Genomic DNA, 19836 nt, shown 5'->3' with positions numbered 1-19836 from the left:
ATTGTGATACAAAGAATAACTCAATATAATTCATTATAAAAGTATGGTTTCGGATGCAGAAATTAGAAAAATATGTTTTCTACATTGGTTAAGTCCATGCCTAAGCAAATTAATGAACTTGTTAGGAAAAGAGGAGCACATATAAATCATTAGGTAAAGTTGGAGTTTAATTTTTGTACTTATATTTTCTTGTGAAATTAAAATTTTTCTTTAAAATGTGAGTGTTTGGATTAATCTGTTTGCTACTGTATATGATAGCAGTGAACATCCCCTATCCTCTACAGCGTGGTGTTTATATCATGTGATGTTCACTACTTTGTCCATGCCATTTGCTCATTGGCCAGAGCTTAATTATGAGTTCATAAGTATATTTCTATAAAGGAGAGGATCGTATGATGGTTTGATCATGTCCATCCAGAACATGCATTTTGTTAATCACCCATTTGCAGCCCTAATGTTGAAGCAGATAAGCTTGCTTAGACAGAAGCGGTTAAACTCATTATTAGGTTTAATGAAATTATGTTTGGACTAAATGAATGGCAGTTTGGACTTAATGATTTTCTTCTCAAAGTTGTAAAAGCGCACACAAAATCACTCAAAACAATAAATGGAAAAGGGTAGATTAAAAGCCTAAATTCCTCTGAAGGGACATTAGTCCTCCTAAGCCTTTACATTTTTGAGATTGTATTCCAGGTGATGCCTCTGTGACAGAGACAAAATATTGAAATGGTTAAACCTACTGTTTAATTATTTCTCTTTGTGCTGTAGTTATTCAATTAAATCATATTAGGATTGCAAATGCTGTTTTCTTGCTCTTTGGTATGGCTAAAATGAATTAGAAATAAAACAGTTGATCAAAGACCAAAGACCACAGATATGAGAAAAATTAGGGGCCTGAACACATGGCATCAATGGCAGAAGTATTTTAAAAATGAAGATATTAAGGAGGATTCTTTCTTTTAAGGTTACACAGTGATCAGCATTCATATTTAAAAATTTAGGGACACAAAAACACACCTGTTGAATAGATTATTTTATTAATTACTAATAAAATAAAACTTGACGTTTCGACCACTGTATCGAGGTCATCATCAGAAGAATACAAGTGTATAAGAAACCAAGCTACATGCTCTAGCCCTGTATATCAGTAAACTAAATCTACGTAGTTAATTAATCCTTTTTCCTAGCCTGACCTCTAGTGATACAAAATAAATAAATTAATTAAAAAATAATAATAAATAAAATAATAATAATAAAAAAAGAAACAAAATCATATTATAACAATCAGAACTGTACAAATCCAGAAGAATATTAATACATGAGGACTTTAGCAGTTTATTGTAGTTGTATTTATATATATATATATATATATATATATATATTTTTTTTTTTTTTATTATTATTATTTTTTTAAATTAATTTATTTTATTTTATTTTTTTATCACTAGAGGTCAGGCTAGGAAAAATGATTAATTAACTACGTAAATTTAGTTTACCGGTATATAGGGCTAGAGCATGTAGCTTGGTTCCTTATACACTTGTATCCTTCCGATGATGACCTCGATACAGGGGTCGAAACGTCAAGTTTTATTTTATTAGTAATTAATAAAATAATCTATTCGACACGTGTGTTTTTGTGTCCCTATATTTTTAAATATGAATATTAAGAAGGAATTTGACATTGTTAGCAGTTAAGAATATTTGAGTAGGTCTAATCTAAGGTAGTATGGTCACTTGAACACAATGAGAGAGGAAAGGTTATCAAAACAGGTATTTGATGGCAAGAAAAGACCTGGAGGAAGACGAAGATCCACGTGAATTAATTCAGTCAGAAGTGCCTTAGCGGGCCAAAATGTTAAATGCACAATATTCAAGTGCCGACAAGTAATAAACTAACAAAACATAAAAAGGATCCTGTACACTCCTTAAGTGTGCATTGATGATCAGAAATTGATGGTATTACAGCAAATTTGGGGTAAGCAAAGCTGAGCTTTCAACTTGCTTGTAGGTATTTTCCTACCATGTAAAATAGAGTTCATCATAAAATTGAATTTGCTTTACAGAAAACTGTAAACCAAACCTGCTCCTGTACAAGAGGGAGGTTTTTCCTCGCTAAATCCAGTGATCCATAGCATGGTCTTCTCTCCTACTCCCTTCAGAATGATTGTATTGCAGGTAATAGACATTGCTCCTGTATTCTTCCAGGAGCCAGGGATGCATTAGACCCTAGGATTTTCTCTATCTAGATCATGGTGGTCTTGATTTTAAAAGGATACTAAAGAGAAGCATTCTACACAGTTCATTATACACTGGAAAGACATCTAGGTCTAAACTTCTAGTTTAGTGATCCAGTAAGTGTATTCCTTCAGGTGTTTGAACTGAGTGCTGGAAATAACTATAGATACCTCCCAGGCCAAAATTAAAAATAAATAAATATTTAAAAAAGGCATACATTATCAGAATAAGTCACATTTTAGGACATCAAATGTACAACAAACAGTTGTCAGTCCATTTTTCCAATATAGGGTGAGGCATTTCTTTATAAAAGGGCTTTTTCTTATTATTGTTAGCCATCTTAACTGCTGTAGCCTGGTACATCTGTTGATGCTTTTTTTCAAGAATTTCACCTTAATAGAATTCTCTGAAAGGTATACCTTAGATTGTAATATTAAAATATCAACTTTTTTTTTGGAATTTTGGATTTGACAAATTCATACTGGGCATTGGACTGATTTCATTATCCTTTTTGTTAGTGTATCTAGTGAATAGAGCCTCCATAGCTCAATTGGTATAGGGTTCAATTCCTCTTCCTCACATGATGGAAGATCTAGTCTCTTTCGAATAAAGGTGAGTTAGCTGATCTCGTACGTGGTTAGAGGGTTTTTTCACCAGGAAACTCGGGTTTTTCGTCCCTCAGAACAGGCAAAATGGCCCTGTGAACACACATGGGTCTACAGCCATAAGACACTCCAGGAATAAGGAGTAACCAACTTATTCTGTAGGAGTTCGGTTTTGAAAGCCTGCACTGTGAAACGTGGGTCTACACCTGAGCATAAATTAGGATAGAATAAGATTTAGTGAACATGCAACAAACTGTAGCATGCTGTCTTCATTAAAACTAAAGGCACGTAGAAGGCGGAAAAATCTACTGGTTTTTTCAGGACAAATAAGTAACAACAATTATAAGGAATTCTATATTTGGGCAATAGATTTACTAAAGGTATGGTGAATTATATATCATTTGAACATGAACTGTTTGAATTTTATTGGTATATTTAAAGTGGAAAATAATAGCCATGAAATAGAATCATTATTGATATGAAACAAATTACTTATGATCTCTAGCCATGTATAGTGATTGACTTGAGGAAAAAAAAAAGTGGGAGTGGCAAATCCATTCAATTATCATGCATTGTTCATTTATGTGATAAAAATTACATGCTTTAAATAATCACTTGGCGAAAGAAAATTAATTTGTTTTACTGTCATGTATTGTATTTTATTTTTATTTATAGTTTTTATCTTTTTGTTGTCTAAGAATAATATTCTTCATTCAGTAAAATTATGATCAGCATATGCTTTTTTTTTGTTATACATATGTCTATAAATTCACAACCTTTTAAATTTTACAAAAACTGGAATGAAACTGACTGTGTATAATGAAAAGCATGTCTGCCATCGCCACCATACAGTACAGATACAAACAAAATTTTCATTATACCAGTAAATATGTAAAATGTCTAATTAGAATGTTTGAAAATCTCATTATTTTTCCACAAGAGAGAAAATATAGTTTTTGGAGTTTTTAGTATTTGAATTTGGAATTTATTTCCAAGAAAAGCCTTGCCAGTCTCCTTTAATCTTGTTTTTGGAAATCATTATTATTATTATTATAATATGATTATAATCCCTGACCTCCAGGGAGTCAGGGGCTCATTGAGGAAGGCCACATACTACATGCACCAGCTGTCATACTTATCCTTGAATTCATTCGCACTGCTTGCACTGACCACATCTGATGGCAATCCATTCCAGTCACACACCACTGTATGAGAGAAAAATCTAGTCCTCACCCCCATTCTTAGTGGCATTCATTCTCAGCTTTCAAGGATGCTCTCTCTTGTCCTTTATTCATCCTCCATAAAAGGAAAAATTCCATCAACTAAAATCTTTATGACCCTTTCAAAAATTTGTAAGTCTCAATCATATCACTCCTCTTTCTCCTGTTTACTAGTATCTGCAGCCTACAAATTTTCAGTCTGTCTTCGTAATCAGTATTCCATAATCCTGATACAGCGGTGCCTCGCAATTAGACACTAATCCCTCACTGACCTAATGTCGAATTGCAGGAAATATTTCCCATATAAGTCTATGGAAAATAGATTAATTCATTGTTGCACTCCCCCTAACGAGGGAGTGGGAGAGAAATATACCGTATTATTTACTTTACTTTCCATATTTTACTATTGTATAACACACTAAATTACAAAATATGCTATTGTATACACAATACATATAATCTATTGAGCCTTAGATGTTGAGATGTTGGAAGGGAGTCTTCTTTATCCTGTTCTACCTCTTCCTATCATCTCTGTGCTTGAACAGGGATGAGGAACTGATGAAGGGTGGACTGTCTCTCCCTCTTTTTCAAGATCATTTTGAAGTGATGCATGATGGTGTAATTCAGGATGGAGGTAATCCAAGTTAACCGAATTAAATATTACCCATAGATTGATGTCTTATATTTTTCTATCGACCCCTAACAATGTTGTATCAACCCCTGGGGGTCGATATTGAACAGTTTCGCGACCACTGCTCTAAAGCCTCAAAAAATTCCTCCACTTCTACCTTAGTAGAACCTTCTTTCGGACCATAGGCACAAACAAGTCTCATTGTCCGGTTCCCCATTCTGATATTTGCCCATACTTGAAATTGCCTACCATTCAAGAAGATTAGCCTGATATTTACTGTTGAATACTATGGCTACTCCTTCTTTTCCTTGATTGTCATTGCCTGAATATAACATTTTGTATTTATTGCTCAGAAAGATCTCAGCAGATTTTGCCTTTTTTTGTTTTATTCACTCCTATTATATTGGTCTGGTACTTATCCAATTCCTCAGCTAGTTCCATTTCTTTGCCATTCAGGATGCTTATGTTGATAGTACCGATCTTGATCTCTGGTGATATTGAGTTGGGGTGTGTTATAAAAAAAAAAAAGGTGGAAGATGAAATTGTGAAGCTTTATTCAAAATATGCATTTTCAAACTGGTTTATTTACCATAGACTGGTATTACAATATTTATTATGAAATAAAAAAAAAGTATTTGTTTATTTCAAAGTAACAGTGACTGGGGTATTCTTTTTTTTAGGTGCATATTTATTTCCATTGATTACTGGAAAGGGATATAACACAGAAACCTTACTTTACAAATAAACAGTAGTGTTGCATTCACCATCAATGCCATACGAAATCATTGCATTCATTAAATTGATGTTGTTTGCATCCTCATCTCTTTTTCTCAAAGCAACTTTTTATTTAAGAAAGAATAAAAACATCTTGATTTGTACGAAATATATTGCTAGAATTAAACTACTGATTTTAATGGTTACTTTTTCTTTTGCTTTGTAAATAATGTAGGAACATCATAAAATTGAAATATCACTGGTAAAAAAAAAAACTGATGTTTTAATACAACTGTCTTTTACATGATATAATATTAAGACAGTATTGAGACAATTCTCAAATACTAGTTTTACACAAAAATTATGCTGAAAAAGATTAAACTGGTGTGGCATATATATTGACAAATTTATAAAAACATGCTCATCCAACACAAAAAGGATATGATATATATGTATACACTGAAATGAATTCTTATCTTATGCACAAAATATGCAAGATAAAGCTGGACCTGAACCTGCTAAGGTAGGCTTATTAATAGGTTTGTGCCCACCTAATTTGATTCCAAAAATCTTGGAACTAACATATCATAAAGATAGTAAAACAATATGCATATTAGAATGATGTCATATGACGCTATTTTAGGTAAAATTTGGTGCATCTTATGATATATCCCAGTCAATAGATTAAGCTAAAAGCATTCCCAACTTTTTGTTTGTTTCACTGCTTCTTGAAGAAAATTGATATTTTTTTGAATTTCAGTTTCTTATAATTTTTGCATTCAGTGTTTAATTTAAATATTTTGAATAGCTTAATATAGTGTTAAGCTAATCTCTCTCTCTCTCTCTCAACAGACTCTGGGGAGAACCTGTCAATTTAAGAGAACAGCATGATGCACTTGAGTTTTTTAATAGCCTTGTAGATAGTTTGGATGAAGCCCTGAAAGCTCTTGGACAGCCTTGCATTCTATCAAAAGTATTAGGAGGCACATTTGCTGATCAAAAAATATGTAAAGATTGCCCTCATAGGTATGTAACTGAAATTTTCATAAGAATGACTTAAATTTATTTGAATAATTTTCTATATATAATGTTTCTTTGTTATTTTATGATTTTATAAAAATTTTTCTTATAGAAGTGTCTGTTTTAATGTAAAGCCCTCCACTATTTTCCCTCTAGTATTAACATTTTCATTCAGTTCAAGACAATACAATGTAATGCATGCTTCTTTTTTTTTAATGCGACTCCCACTCATGAAAGGTTGTAAGTTTGTTGTGCATTAGTACCATGAGTTGGCTACAGACATCCATAGAGTCAGAGACTCATCATGGGAGGTACACACAATGTTCATCCAACCATGCTTTAAACTGTTTCAATGTGTTCATTCACAACACACTCAGGCAATGCATTCCACTTACCAACCACTCTCAACGCAAAGAACCTGACCCTCACTCCTCTGCTCATCACCATCCTTATGCAGTTTCCAGCAATGGTTCTTGTTCTATTCCCCCCCCCCCCATTCAGTGAAGAATCTCTTCCATGTCAACCTGATAACAACCCCTTACTAGCTTTTATGTCTCAATCATATCCCCACTCTTCCTCCCATTCACAGGGCTTTGCAACTTACATTTTCTAAATATGTCCTCATACTCCACATTCCAAAGACCACTGGCTACCTATGTGAATCTTCTCTTTACCCTTTTCGACATATCCTTGTCACCATGAAAACCTGGCAACCAAATTTGTGCACAATAATCCATATGAGGCCTCATCAAAGCCTTATACAGTGACATCACAGCCTCTCTAGTTTTGCATGTCAGGGTCCTCTGTATCATAGCCATTATCCGATGTGACGTCTTCACAAGTTGTACAATATGACCATTGAATTTCAGGTCCTTGCTCACCATCACTCCTAGATCTCTCATATCCTCTCCTCTCCAAATTTCCCCACCAAGCGTATACTTCACATCCCATCATTGCTTACCAAATCTCAAAACCTTACACTTTGCAACATTGAACTTAACTGATAGTTCCACTTACCTGCCCATTCATGCAATCTGTTCAAATCCTGCTGTAAGGCCATACCATTTTCTTGACTCTGCACTGCTGTCCTCAATTTTGCATTATTCACAAACAGCTGTATATCACTAGTTAAACCCATCCCAATATCATTGACATACAAATTGAACAACAATGGTCCCAAATAGTTCCTTTTGTACACCACTAGTGACTTCCCTCTTTTGGGATACTGCACCCCCATATACAACTTTCTGATACCTATCTGACAGCCAGTTGCTGATACAACTTGGAAGTCTGTTGTCTAATCCCATCTGTTTACCAGCTTGTCATGTGGCAGTCTATCAAAAGCTTTTGCAAAATCCAAGTACACCACTGTATATGCATCTCCCCTGTCCAAGGTACTTGTCACCTTGTTATAGCACATAAGCAAGTTAGTAAAACATGATCTCCCTTTTAATAAACCCATGCTGACTTTTTCAACTGTTATTCATTATATACACACAGTCAGTCCTTGACTAATGTGGTTCCATTCCAACAGTCCATCATAAGTTGGAAATCACTATATAAATAATAAGGATATGATAATTAAAATGCCTGAATGCTGAAACTTATGTCTGTTTTGTTGTACTCACTCTTTGTTTATAGTGAAATAATGACTTGGACAAATTATAACATAAAATTACTGTACAGCATTGTAGTAAATAATGAAACACAAGTGTACCATGCTTCTGAGTTTTTAACAGTAAAAATTATCAGCTCAAAACACTTGCAGCAAGAGTAATAAACTGCTGCTTTATTTGGATGATTCACCAGAGGAGGTAGTTGAGGCTGTCTTCACAAATAAATTCTTCTAATTCAAGAATTGCAGCTGTTCTGAGAAAGATTCTCCATACACCTCCACAGCTGCTAACTCTATACAAAGCCCAAATCCCAGCCATGGAATTTTGCTCCCATATTTGGGGTATAGCACCAGAATCCTCTCTAAATTGTTCAGTTCTATCCAGAAGAGAGCAATCTGACTAATTAATGACTCCTCCCTCAAATACCTACTTCAATCCCTCTCTCTCATAGATGTTCAGTTTCTGGCTTGTATCTCTTCTATAGATACTTTCATGGACAGTGCTGTGCTGAATTGGCCAGTATTATTCCATTACTCTCCTCCAAAATCATTAAAACAAGAGCCACTGTTACCAACACCCTTTTACAGTCTATCTTGAAACTCACTGAACCAACTTCACTGTTTCTTTTATTTCATTTACTTGTGTCCTTTGGAACAGTCTCCCCCACTCTGCCTTCCCTATAGATTAAAATCCTCAACTGTTCAAGCAAAATGACTAGATTCCTCCTTTCATGAAAGGCCACAAGACCACACATGTGTGAACCAGATAAAAAAAAATATACATTTATGTGTGTGTAACTTGTGGCAGGCTTCCTTAAAATGTGTACATTTTAGTCTGCATAGCTTGCCTTTTCTTTCATGTGCAAATGAAGCTGTAGTGCATAAATAAATTTCATGCATAAATTAAGCTTCATCATTATTGATGCTTTGCTAAATCTCTCCATATTAAGGTCTATTTCCTCAAATAACCGAACTGCCTTATTACCAGAGGCAAATGCATCCAATTTTTTTTTACTATGAACTTTTTTCCTCACTGATTCTGTTGCAATTTTCTATACTTCTAGTCCTATAACATCTTCATTTGAGAATTCTTCTTTAGTTTCCACCAATGGCTGTACATATTTATTGTCAACATCCAACTCAATTGTTTAGATAGTCACTAGCATGGTCGTCTCACTAATTTATTGTTGTTTTTTTAGTTGTTATTGAGTTTGTGCATGTATGAACATATATTTTTAGTTCTTTCAAATACTATCCCTACCCTCTGCTGTCATTTCACTCCATGCTGTATCTGCATTCTGTGTATATTGCATGATATTATATTACTTCTGAAAGTCTAAGAAGGTTTGCTCACCCTCAGTAGCGGGAACAGCTGATTTCTGTTTGAATGAATATTTGCAAATGTCTTTGTATAGCAGAGAACTTTGTCAGGCTGAAGTGGACTCAGAAAGTTCCATATTTGATCTCTAGAGCAGAGTTTTGTGTATAATAGATTTATAACTTATTAACAGGTGGGCTTTGTAAAAAAAAATTCACTTACAGTGTCCTTTAAAGAGCTATAGTTTTTAAAATTAAACTAACAGAAAATAAATTTCTTGAACAAGAATTATTTCCAAGCTAGAAAATTGGAAAAGGAAAATCGAGCAGTATAAATTACTCATCCTGTATGGCTTCATTAAAGTGACAATAGCAAAATAATAAAAATAAAATAAAGGATTTCTTTTGAATCAGCATAAAGGATTAGTGATCTTGTTGGTGATTTAAAGAGGAGTAGAAAATGACACCTTGATATAGATTAGGGTTTTGGAAATCTTAGGAGAAAAGGGTAGTGCTATGGACTGGTCACTTTCACTTATTTAGATTCATAAATTCATTTGAAAAGATCATGCAAGAATTAGCAAATCTTTGTTGATGGGATACAAACAGAATCATATAGTTTGTGGAAATAAAAAAATTAAATTGCAATAAAAAAAGAAAGAAACGTGAAAGAAAGTTTTAAAAAGAATCGGCTTATAAATTATTATTATTATTACACCCTCCATGGAGTCGACAGACTCATCGTGGGCTGTTCATTCAACTGACAACATATTTACAAAGATAATAAGCCGAAATTCTATTTTTACCAGCTAATTTTTTTTAATTAAGAGGGAGATGTTCGGCATTGAAACTCTATGGGTGTCGATGGATTTCGACCCAAGTTTTGTACCTGGCTATAAAATAAAACGGGATTTAACATCTCCCTCTTAATTGACAACATATTTATCATATAGAATCTTAAAATCCTTAACACTTCTTACATTAACAACGCATTCTGATAATGCCTTCCATTCACTGACAGTTCTCTGTGTAAAAAAAAAATCTACTCCTCACATCCCTCTTCACCACACTTTTACATAACTTCCAGGAATGACCTCTGGTTCTTCCCCTTTCACCTTCTACTCTGTTTATAATCCCTTCTGGATTAATCTGATAAAATCCTTTCACTAACTTAAATGTCTCTATCATATCACTTCTCTTCCTCCTATCCACCAAACTCTGCAATCCACATTTCTTTAACCTCTCTCCATAGCCAGCATTCCAAACTCTTGATATTGTCTTAGTCACTCATCTCTGGACCCTCTCCAATGTCTCCACATCACATTGAAAACCAGGTGACCAGGTCTGAGCACAGTAGTCCAAGTGTGGTCTGACCAGTGCCTTATACAGTGGCACAACCACCTCCTTACATGTTAGAGTACTTCTTATCATAGCTGCATTATGATATGGCCTTTACAACACTAGCAATATGTTCTCTAAACATCAGTCTGCTATCAATCATCTCCCAAATCTCTAATCTCATCCACTTCCTGCAATATGGCACCATCGATATAGTACACAGCCTTATATTTCTGCACTCGAAAATGCAACATCTTACATTACTGATATTAAAACTACAACCCCACTCTTTTGTCCAAGTAAAAAGTGTATTCAAATCTTCTTAAAGGTATTTAACATCAGCAGTGCTACTTATAATTCTTCCCAACTTTCTATCATCAGCATATAACCAAAGATCTCCAGTCAGTCGACATGATATATCATTTACAAACAAGTTAAACAGCAGGGTCCCAAGAACAGAACCCTGGGGCATGCCACTGGTTACCTTCCTTTTTTGAGACACTGTTTTATCATACACTACCTGCTGGTATTGTTCAGAGAACATCTCTGATCCTTTTAACCATATACTATCTATTCCCATCCTCTGCAGCTTGTACACCAACTTATCATGTGGTAAGCTATCAAACACTTTTGCAAAGTCCAAGAATATCACTGTATGCGATTCTCCCTTATCTAGCACACACTTGTCACCTTATCATAAAATGTAAGTAAATTACTAAAACAAGACCTATCCTTTACAAATCTATGCTGACCATCATAAAGCATGCTATGTCCATCAACCCAATTCGGTATTCTATTCCTTACCAATCTTTCCAACACCTTGAACACAACTGCAGTTATACAGACTGGCCTATAGTTGGAGGCTTCTGGTCTTAGAACCATGCTTGTGGAGTGGTACTATTTTGCCTTCTTTCCACTCCTTAAGAACCCTACCCCCTGCAAAACGTTCATTAAATAACCAGGTCAAGGGCATAGCCAACTGTGGTGCACATTCCTTAAGAATACGTGGTGATATGTCATCCACTCCCACAGCCTTATTTACATCTAACCCAGCCAACAGACTCTGTTTCTTTCACTTCCAATTCTCCTAATACTTGCCTCTCTTGTATATATTGTACCAGATCATTTACACCAGTAAATCATATACACTGATAAAGTGCTCATTCAATAATTCCACTATATCCTTAGCAGATGTTAGTCTGCTGCCATGACTATTCGCCACTGTCACATAATTATTCTTCCTCTTGCTTGCCATGTAGTGGAAAAATTCCCTTGAGTTAACCTTGGCCTGATCAGCCAATCTCCTCTCATACTACATCTTTTCTTTCTTTACCATGCTCGTCACATTTCTAGCCTGCACTTTATGCTCTTCATGGATCTGATCATCGCCAACGTTCTTGTACCTGATCCATAACATTTTCTTTTCCAGCAACTGGCTTGATTTCACTGTTCATCCATTTCAATCCTACTCTATTTACTCGCTTAACCCTTGGTATGCAGTCATACATTGCTTTTGTCAGATACTGCCATGTGACTTTCCATGCATCATCAACATCTTTTCCATTCAGCTCATCTACCCAATGTACTGATGCTAATCATGTATCCATTTTTGGCAGTGACCTTTTCTTGTTTCATCACCTCCCAAACAAGTACCTCATGATCACTCTCACCAACCGGCGGCAGTGTCAACATTTCATTAACCACTACATCTTGTGAAATGATCACCAAATCCAAAACATTAAAGCCTCTAGTTGCTTTAATCACGTGCTGCTTAAGATACTTATCTCTCAGAAATTTCACAAATTCACTCTCCTTGTTCCCATACACTATCTCCTCCTTCCAGTCTATATTCCTGTAATTAAAGTCTCCTATCAGGATCACCTTCTTTTTACATGTCCAACTAATTTGCCTAAACATTTCACAATTAGTATTCTCTGCATTCCCTGGCCTATGACAGCATCCTATCAGATATACTGACTTGTTTATTTCAACTTCGCACTATACAGATTCAAAATCTGTACACTATCAATTTCCACACTTTGCAAACACATTACCTCTGCAATCATTAATAGCACTCCCACTCCTCTTTTTCACATCTCTATCCTTCCAAAAAATTATATATCCTTGAAATTCTATTCCTGACATGACATCCTCCTCAGACAACCAAGTTTCACTTATTCCAATTATTTTTGGGCATACCGTCTCATCATCTTATTGTCTAAATGAAACATCTTTCATTTATAATAATAACCCACCTTATGAATCTTCACATTAAGATGATCTGCATGTATTACACTTTCAATCGTGCCCATGTATGCGATGCTGCATTTGCTCACACAGTGGCTTTAGCAAAATGATGCTGCTCCCTCGAATCAACCAATGTGTAGCTCTGATGAACTGTTTGTTTAAAACATTGTTGCTCATTGTGTGCATCATTGTTTTGCCATTTGCTGTGAATTATAATGGGCTTATAATGCCTATTTCATTTTACTGTTGTTAATAATGGCCTGGTTGGCCGAGTGGTTAGTGTATCCACTCTCCAGCCAAAAGACTGTTAGTTCAAATCCCTCCATGGGCTATTTGAACTGTTAGTTCAAATCCCTCCATAGGGGTGGTGTTCGGTGACAGATGGCTTGGTGTAGATCAGCGCTTCCCAAACTGTGGGCTGTAACCCCCCCCCCCCATTGGGAGGGGGGCGTAAGTTTTGTTGGGGGGGTGAAATAATGAAAACAAATTTAAAATGTTTTAAGACTAAGTAGATTTTTTTTAATCGTAAAAGAAACATATTTAATTTTTATTATTTATTTTTTTTGTTCTTTTTTATATTTTAATGGAAAAAATCACAGATTGGTGTTGGTTCACAAATTTTGTTTCTTGTGTATTTTGGCGATTAGTGAATATTAGTAAATATATGCTTATTCATATAAGTTTAATTTCAAAGGTATTGATAAGAAACACAAAAACGATTACAAATGTAAAATCATCATCATCATCAAATTCCTGCCATGTACCCTCAAGGGGTGTACAGGATATGATAGTACTACATGAAAAAATTACATCATTATTAATTTCCTATCTACCATTTTCCTCCAAATCAGTCTGTTACTTGTCAAGACTCCAACATTATCAGATCTTATATTTCTATCGTCTAAAGTACTTTGTACCATATCAATCCACCTATATCTTGGTCTTCATCTGGGTAGTTTTGCTGCCAACCTGGCAGAGAACACTTGTTTTGCTAATCTTTCCTCGCCCATTCTGTTTAAGTGGCCATACCACCTGAGATTAGCTCTGGTAACGCATTCCTGGATGCTGACAATGTCAAGTTCTTTCCTAATATCCTCGTTTTTAATATGATATTGCCATTGATGGCATCTGTTCATGCCTATAATCTTTCTCAGGACTCTCATATCTGTGATCTCTAATCTTTGGTCAAGTGTTTTACTTCTGACCCAGCTCTCAGATCCATAAGTTAAAACTGGTTTGAACACTGTCTTGTATACAGATAATTTAGTGTTCCGACTAATTTCTCTCTTATTCCATATGAATTTATTCAATTGACTTCCCACCATACCAGCTTTGCTGATTCTGTTGTCTATTTCTATATTTAATTTACCATCTTCAGTAAAAATCGTGCCTAAATACCTGAAATGTTTTACTTGTTCGACAGGTTCTCCATTCACAATACAGTTGACATTTTCAATGATTCTGCCTGTTTTCATTGTCTTTGTCTTTTTATTGCTGACCTTCATACCATATCTATTACAACAGCTATTCAATTTAGTCAGAGAATCTTGCAGACTTGTAGCAGATTTATTTAGAAGTATAACATCATCCGCATAAAGCAAAGAGCTAACATTAACATATCATGTTTAATACCACTTTCCTTCATAATGTGATCCATATAGATAATGAATAACAGAGGGGATAATGTACATCCTTGTCTCACACCAGATTTAACATTAAACCATCTTCCTGTACTTCCTTCAATTCTAATTGCTGACTTACAACTCAAATAAAGACTAAGTATTGCTTGATATAATGCCCCATTGACACCATATAACTGCAGCGTATTGAATAGCTTCTCTCTTGGCACCTTGTCATATGCCTTTTTCAGATCGACAAAACTTAAATACAGATCTTTGTTATATTCCCATGCTTTCTCGACTATGTGTTGTAAAGTGAAGATCTGATCCTGACAGCCTCTATTTGGCCTGAATCCAGCTTGTTCTTCACCAAGCTTTTCTTTCACAATTCTTCTCAACCATTTCTTAAGTATACTTGCATAGATCTTGCCAGGAACACTCAGTAGGGAAATACCTCTGTAATTCTCACATTCAGGTTTTATTTCCCTTTTTATATATGCGTACTATGAGAGCTCTACTGCAATCATCGGGAATTCATCCCTCTGTCCAGGCTTTCTTAACTATGCAGTGCAGCCACTGTAAGACTCTTATATCACCATACTTCAGCATTTCTGGTCGAATATCATCTACTCATGCTGCCTTTCCACATTTCAAGCCTTTGATGGCTTTTTTCTACTTCTAGTATGGATATGTATTCTGACTGCATGCCTGGTCAGTGTTTTTTATCACTGTGCTGTCATCACTGCTTGTTTCATTTAGCAGTTTTTCAAAGTAATTACTCCATACTTCAAGGATATCTTTTTCTCCCGTTTTCATGTCACCTTTATCATCCCTAATTCCTTTTACAGCACTCTTTCCTCCATTCTTAAGCTTCTTCAACAACCTCCAGAATATTTTGCCACCTTCTTGATATTTATTTTCTATATTCTTGCCAAAGTCCTCCCATGACTTTTGTTTTGCTAGTTTTACACAGTGTTTAGCATTCTTGCATTTGTCTCTATATTCTCTAAGAGCACAAGCTGACTTATTTGACAGGAACTTTTGGTATGCTTTCTTCTTTTCCTTCACTGCCTCTTTATCTTCCTGTGTCCACCAGGGAGTTCTGATTTTTTTATCCTTACAGAAAACCTCGTCACATGCCTCTCTGGCAGAATCAATCAATGTTTTCTTCAGAGTTTGCCACTGAATCTCCAAGGTTTGACTCCTGTTCTCAAACTCTTTCATTTTTTCTTCAATAATCTTTGTGTATTTTAGCCTAGAGTTCACATCTGAGAGCTGCTCAACTTTTATTCGCTTTAAAACTTTCTTACATGTTATTCTTTTCAATATGAAATTCAATTTTATCCTACTCAAGACTAAATAGTGATCACTTCCAATTTCAAATCCGCTGTACACTCTGGTGTCCTGCAGCAGGGAGAAAACATCACTATCAACAATAAAATAGTCAATGACACTTTTCTTATTCCTTGCCTCTTCTCTCCATGTGAATTTGTGCACATTTTTATGTTGGAACATGGTGTTAGTAATAACCAGTCCATGTCCTGAGCAGAAATCCAACAGATATTTGCCATTATTATTAGCTTTGCTCTTTTCTACAAATTTTCCCAAAATATTTTTGTATGTCTCACAATCATTTCCTACTCTGCTATTTAGATCCCCAACAAGGACCAACTTTTCATTTTTCATTGTGTCTGTTGCTTTTTCTAAAGCCTCAAAAAATTCCTACACTTCTACCTTAGTAGAACCTTCTGTGGGACCATAGGCCCAAATTAGTCTCATTGTCCAGTTCCCCATTCTCATATTTGCCCACATTACTCTATTTGAGACTGACTGCCATTCAAGAAGATTAGCCTCATATTTTGTGTTGAATACTATGGCTACTCCTTCTTTTCCTTGATTGTCATTGCCTGAATATAACATTTTGTATTTATTGCTCAGAAAAATCTCACCAGTTTTGGTCTTTTTTGTTTTAGTCACCCCTATTATGTCGATCTGGTACTTATCTAATTCCTCAGCTAGCTCCATTTCTTTGCCATTCAGGCTTCTTACGTTGATAGTACCGATCTTTAACTCTGGTGATGTTGAATTGGGGTTTCTTTTCAGATTTGTTCCAGTAGCTGACTTTTTGCTGTTCGCCCTGGTTCCCTGTCAAAAACAACAGGGGGTCCTTGTTTAACCGGGCGACGCCCCAGCCGGCATGAAATTTTGTCATGTTGTACCATCATTTTTTATTTTGGTTTAACCAATAAGAATACAATTTGGTCGGCTAAATCCCAAATTGCCATCTCATCCTCGTTCATTCATTATCAAAGTAGATACCCAACAGGGTGCACCACGAGAAGGTGAGGATTGGACATTAGGTCAGAAGCCCTGGTTGGTTCTCCGCATTCCTTTAAAGGCTGTGGTGAGGTCTCCTCTCAGTTATACAGCTTTGACCCTTAAGCACCCCTTAAATCTTGAATAAACTTAAGCAAATGTAAAATCTTGAATATAAATTGTATTGAATATAAATACAATAAATATTATAATAATAAATGTGTATACTATGATTTTTTTTTCAATGGGGGCCGTGAAATATTTTAATTTTTCAAAGGAGGCCTTGGTATCCATAAGTTTGGGAAGTACTGGTGTAGATGATGAAGAAGATTGTGGTTGGTGGATTTGAGTGGTGGAGATGAGAAGTTATAGAGTATGTGCCCTCCCTCGATGAGTCTTTGGACTCCCTGGAGTTGTTACGTAATAATAATAATAATAATGGCAGATCAAATTCAAAGTAAGAGTGTTATTGCTTCCAGTGAAAAAAAAAGACGCATAAACCTATTACATACATTGCATACTAAAATTAAAATTGTTATATTTAGTGACAGTGGTGCATAGAATATTCAGATAGGGCACAGGCTAAACATACCTTGCCCTACTTTTGTTACAGTTGTTGAAAACAAAGATAAAGTGAAAAGTTTTGCACTAGTTAATACTGCAGTTTTTCATAAACGTGGCAATCTTATTGCCAGAATGCAAGAACTTTTAATGGTGTAGATTGAAAACCAAAATGGTTGGTGTCGTCCCTTAAATCAATCTACTGAAAATAACTTTTATGGTTGCCAAAATTATTTTAAGTTTTTCATTTGCACATCTGATATAAATTAATGCTTTATTTACATAATTTATGCAAATTTGTGAATGCTTAGAGATGTTATTTAACCATTACATGCATCTACAAGTAGTGTGTGTTGGGGGGGGGGGGGTGTTGTACAACACTGATACAGTACTTAATGCATCATATGACTGGGATATTCCTGTATATGTTAACTGTCATATAGAAATCTTATTGAAACTTGTGAAAGTATAACTATGAAAACTAGATCCAAGTAATGTTGAGACTGAATATCAAAATAAGAATGTCAGTAGTGTTGTTCAGGAAACATTATGTTCAAGTGACAATTCATATATTCTAATTGAGAATATATGAATTGTGGACTTAAAAAAAAATAGCATCAAGAAAAGTATAGTCTACTCTCATATGCCAAATGCCATTGTACTGACTCACTCTCATTGAAATTGCTTTCCAGCATAAGTTCTATGTAATATGGAATAACTGATCTTGGAAAGTACATGAATATATATATATATATATATATATATAAATCAGCTAACACCTTTTTATTCCTGTATACGGGGAGTAGGCGAGGCCATTTACCTCTATCTAACTTTTGGAGACTGAGTTGGCAGTTCAATCTCCATTGGTACCAATCAGAGATAGATGGCCCAAGGCTATCACTAATTAAGCGATTCACGGTGAAGGGAGACGGCTCAAATGTGCAGCCATCTCGTGGGCCCTAACCCTAGCACAATATATTTAATGTCTGAAATAATGTGGGTTCTATGGTCGATTTTCTTGAGTTTACGGGACGAAAAACCCGAGTTTCCGGGAGGAAAAACCCGCTTGCCCGTGCCAGAGATTGCCAGAGATCGACTAACTCGGGAACCGGTCGAAAAAAGGCTTAGAAAAATTTCCTCTAGTCGCCGACTAGACTCGAAACCAAGTCTTCCTTCGTGCGGCCAAGTGCCGTGGTGTGCAAACGCCACAACCACTGAGCTACACAGGCTCTAAAAATGATAAAAGAGCAGGAGTTGTTTATGGATAAGCCTGGAGTTTGTTCAGTGAACTGAACGAAGCTATCTAGAACACTCCTTCCCCAGGCATATGGTTGCGAAGCGCAAAGTCACAAGGCTAACCGTCGGATCCTTATATATATTCATGAACATAAGAAGAATCAAAGGTGGTTATATGAAATAATACAGCAATCCCTCGATTAATGCGCCTCCGATTAGTGCATCAGTTTTTTTCTATACCCAAATTCAATTAGTACATCTATGTACATGTTAAAAATAAATGTTACAAATTTTTAAAATTTTCTATCTATACATTTTTTTATGGCTAGCTATTTTAAAAAATCACTCACCAGGATGAAATAATTTAGTTACCAATTTAAAACAGTTTACAAAGTTATTTTTTAATGGCATACTACACTATTTCCATGTTCAATATGTTCCAACTTTACTGACAAAATTTATGTTGTCTGCTAATTGCATAGCATTTTCCTGATCATATCTCGTGCGTCCTTTGCAATTGCTTTCCTTATTTTATTTATTTTTTTTTTTTAAGTATTTTCCCAACCACGAGTAAAAGAATTAGAGCAAAAAAGTGGAAGTGTGAAAATGATTTGAAAAGTAATCTCATTGAAAGAAAAAAAATTGAAATAATACAGAAAAATGAACAATGTGAGTCCAGAGCAAAGATAGGACAAGAACACAAAAATGGGTGAATCAACTATATGAGCAATTTTAAGCACAGCTGCTAAATACAAAGAGAAAGGTAAAGCTGCTTCAAGTTCATCATGCATGCACTTGAAATGAAACTATTATAATGATTGAATTAGAGAGACTTCATTCTACTTGGATCAAAGATTGTAACCAAAAACGGATCCCACTAAGCACTGACCTTATTAAATCAAAAGCATTAAGTCTCTTTGCAACCTTGAAAGAAAGAGCTATCAATGATGGAAAAGAATTCCATGCTAGTGTTGGGTACTTTGAGCATTTCAAAAAGAGAAATAGCCTACATAACATTCTAATCACAGGCGAAACTGCAAGCGCAGATAAGGAGATGGCTGCAAATTATCCAGAGATTTTGAAGAAAATTGTGGAAGAAGGGGCTATTATGACTAACAAATATTATTTAATGTCGATAATACTGGCCTTTTTTGGAAGTGAA

At 35.2% G+C, this 19836-nt stretch overlaps 1 protein-coding gene across 4 annotated transcripts in view; it reads left to right on the top strand.

The window, feature by feature from the left end:
* The window catches only part of faf (ubiquitin carboxyl-terminal hydrolase-like faf), a 1099079-nt gene that overhangs the window by 616845 nt on the left and 462398 nt on the right, over positions 1-19836 (top strand). For all 4 annotated transcript variants that reach the window (XM_090401226.1, XM_090401227.1, XM_090401224.1 and 1 more), the window contains one exon: positions 6258-6431. In XM_090401226.1, coding sequence (XP_090257352.1) covers positions 6258-6431 — 174 coding nt within the window. The remainder of the gene's footprint in view (positions 1-6257; positions 6432-19836) is intronic.

This window comes from Typopeltis vanoorti, chromosome 12 (genome assembly GCF_054136105.1).
Source record: "Typopeltis vanoorti isolate ZY-2024b chromosome 12, IOZ_Tvanoo_1.0, whole genome shotgun sequence".
Lineage (NCBI taxonomy): Eukaryota > Metazoa > Arthropoda > Arachnida > Uropygi > Thelyphonidae > Typopeltis > Typopeltis vanoorti.
This window is presented reverse-complemented; position numbering and strand designations above follow the sequence as displayed.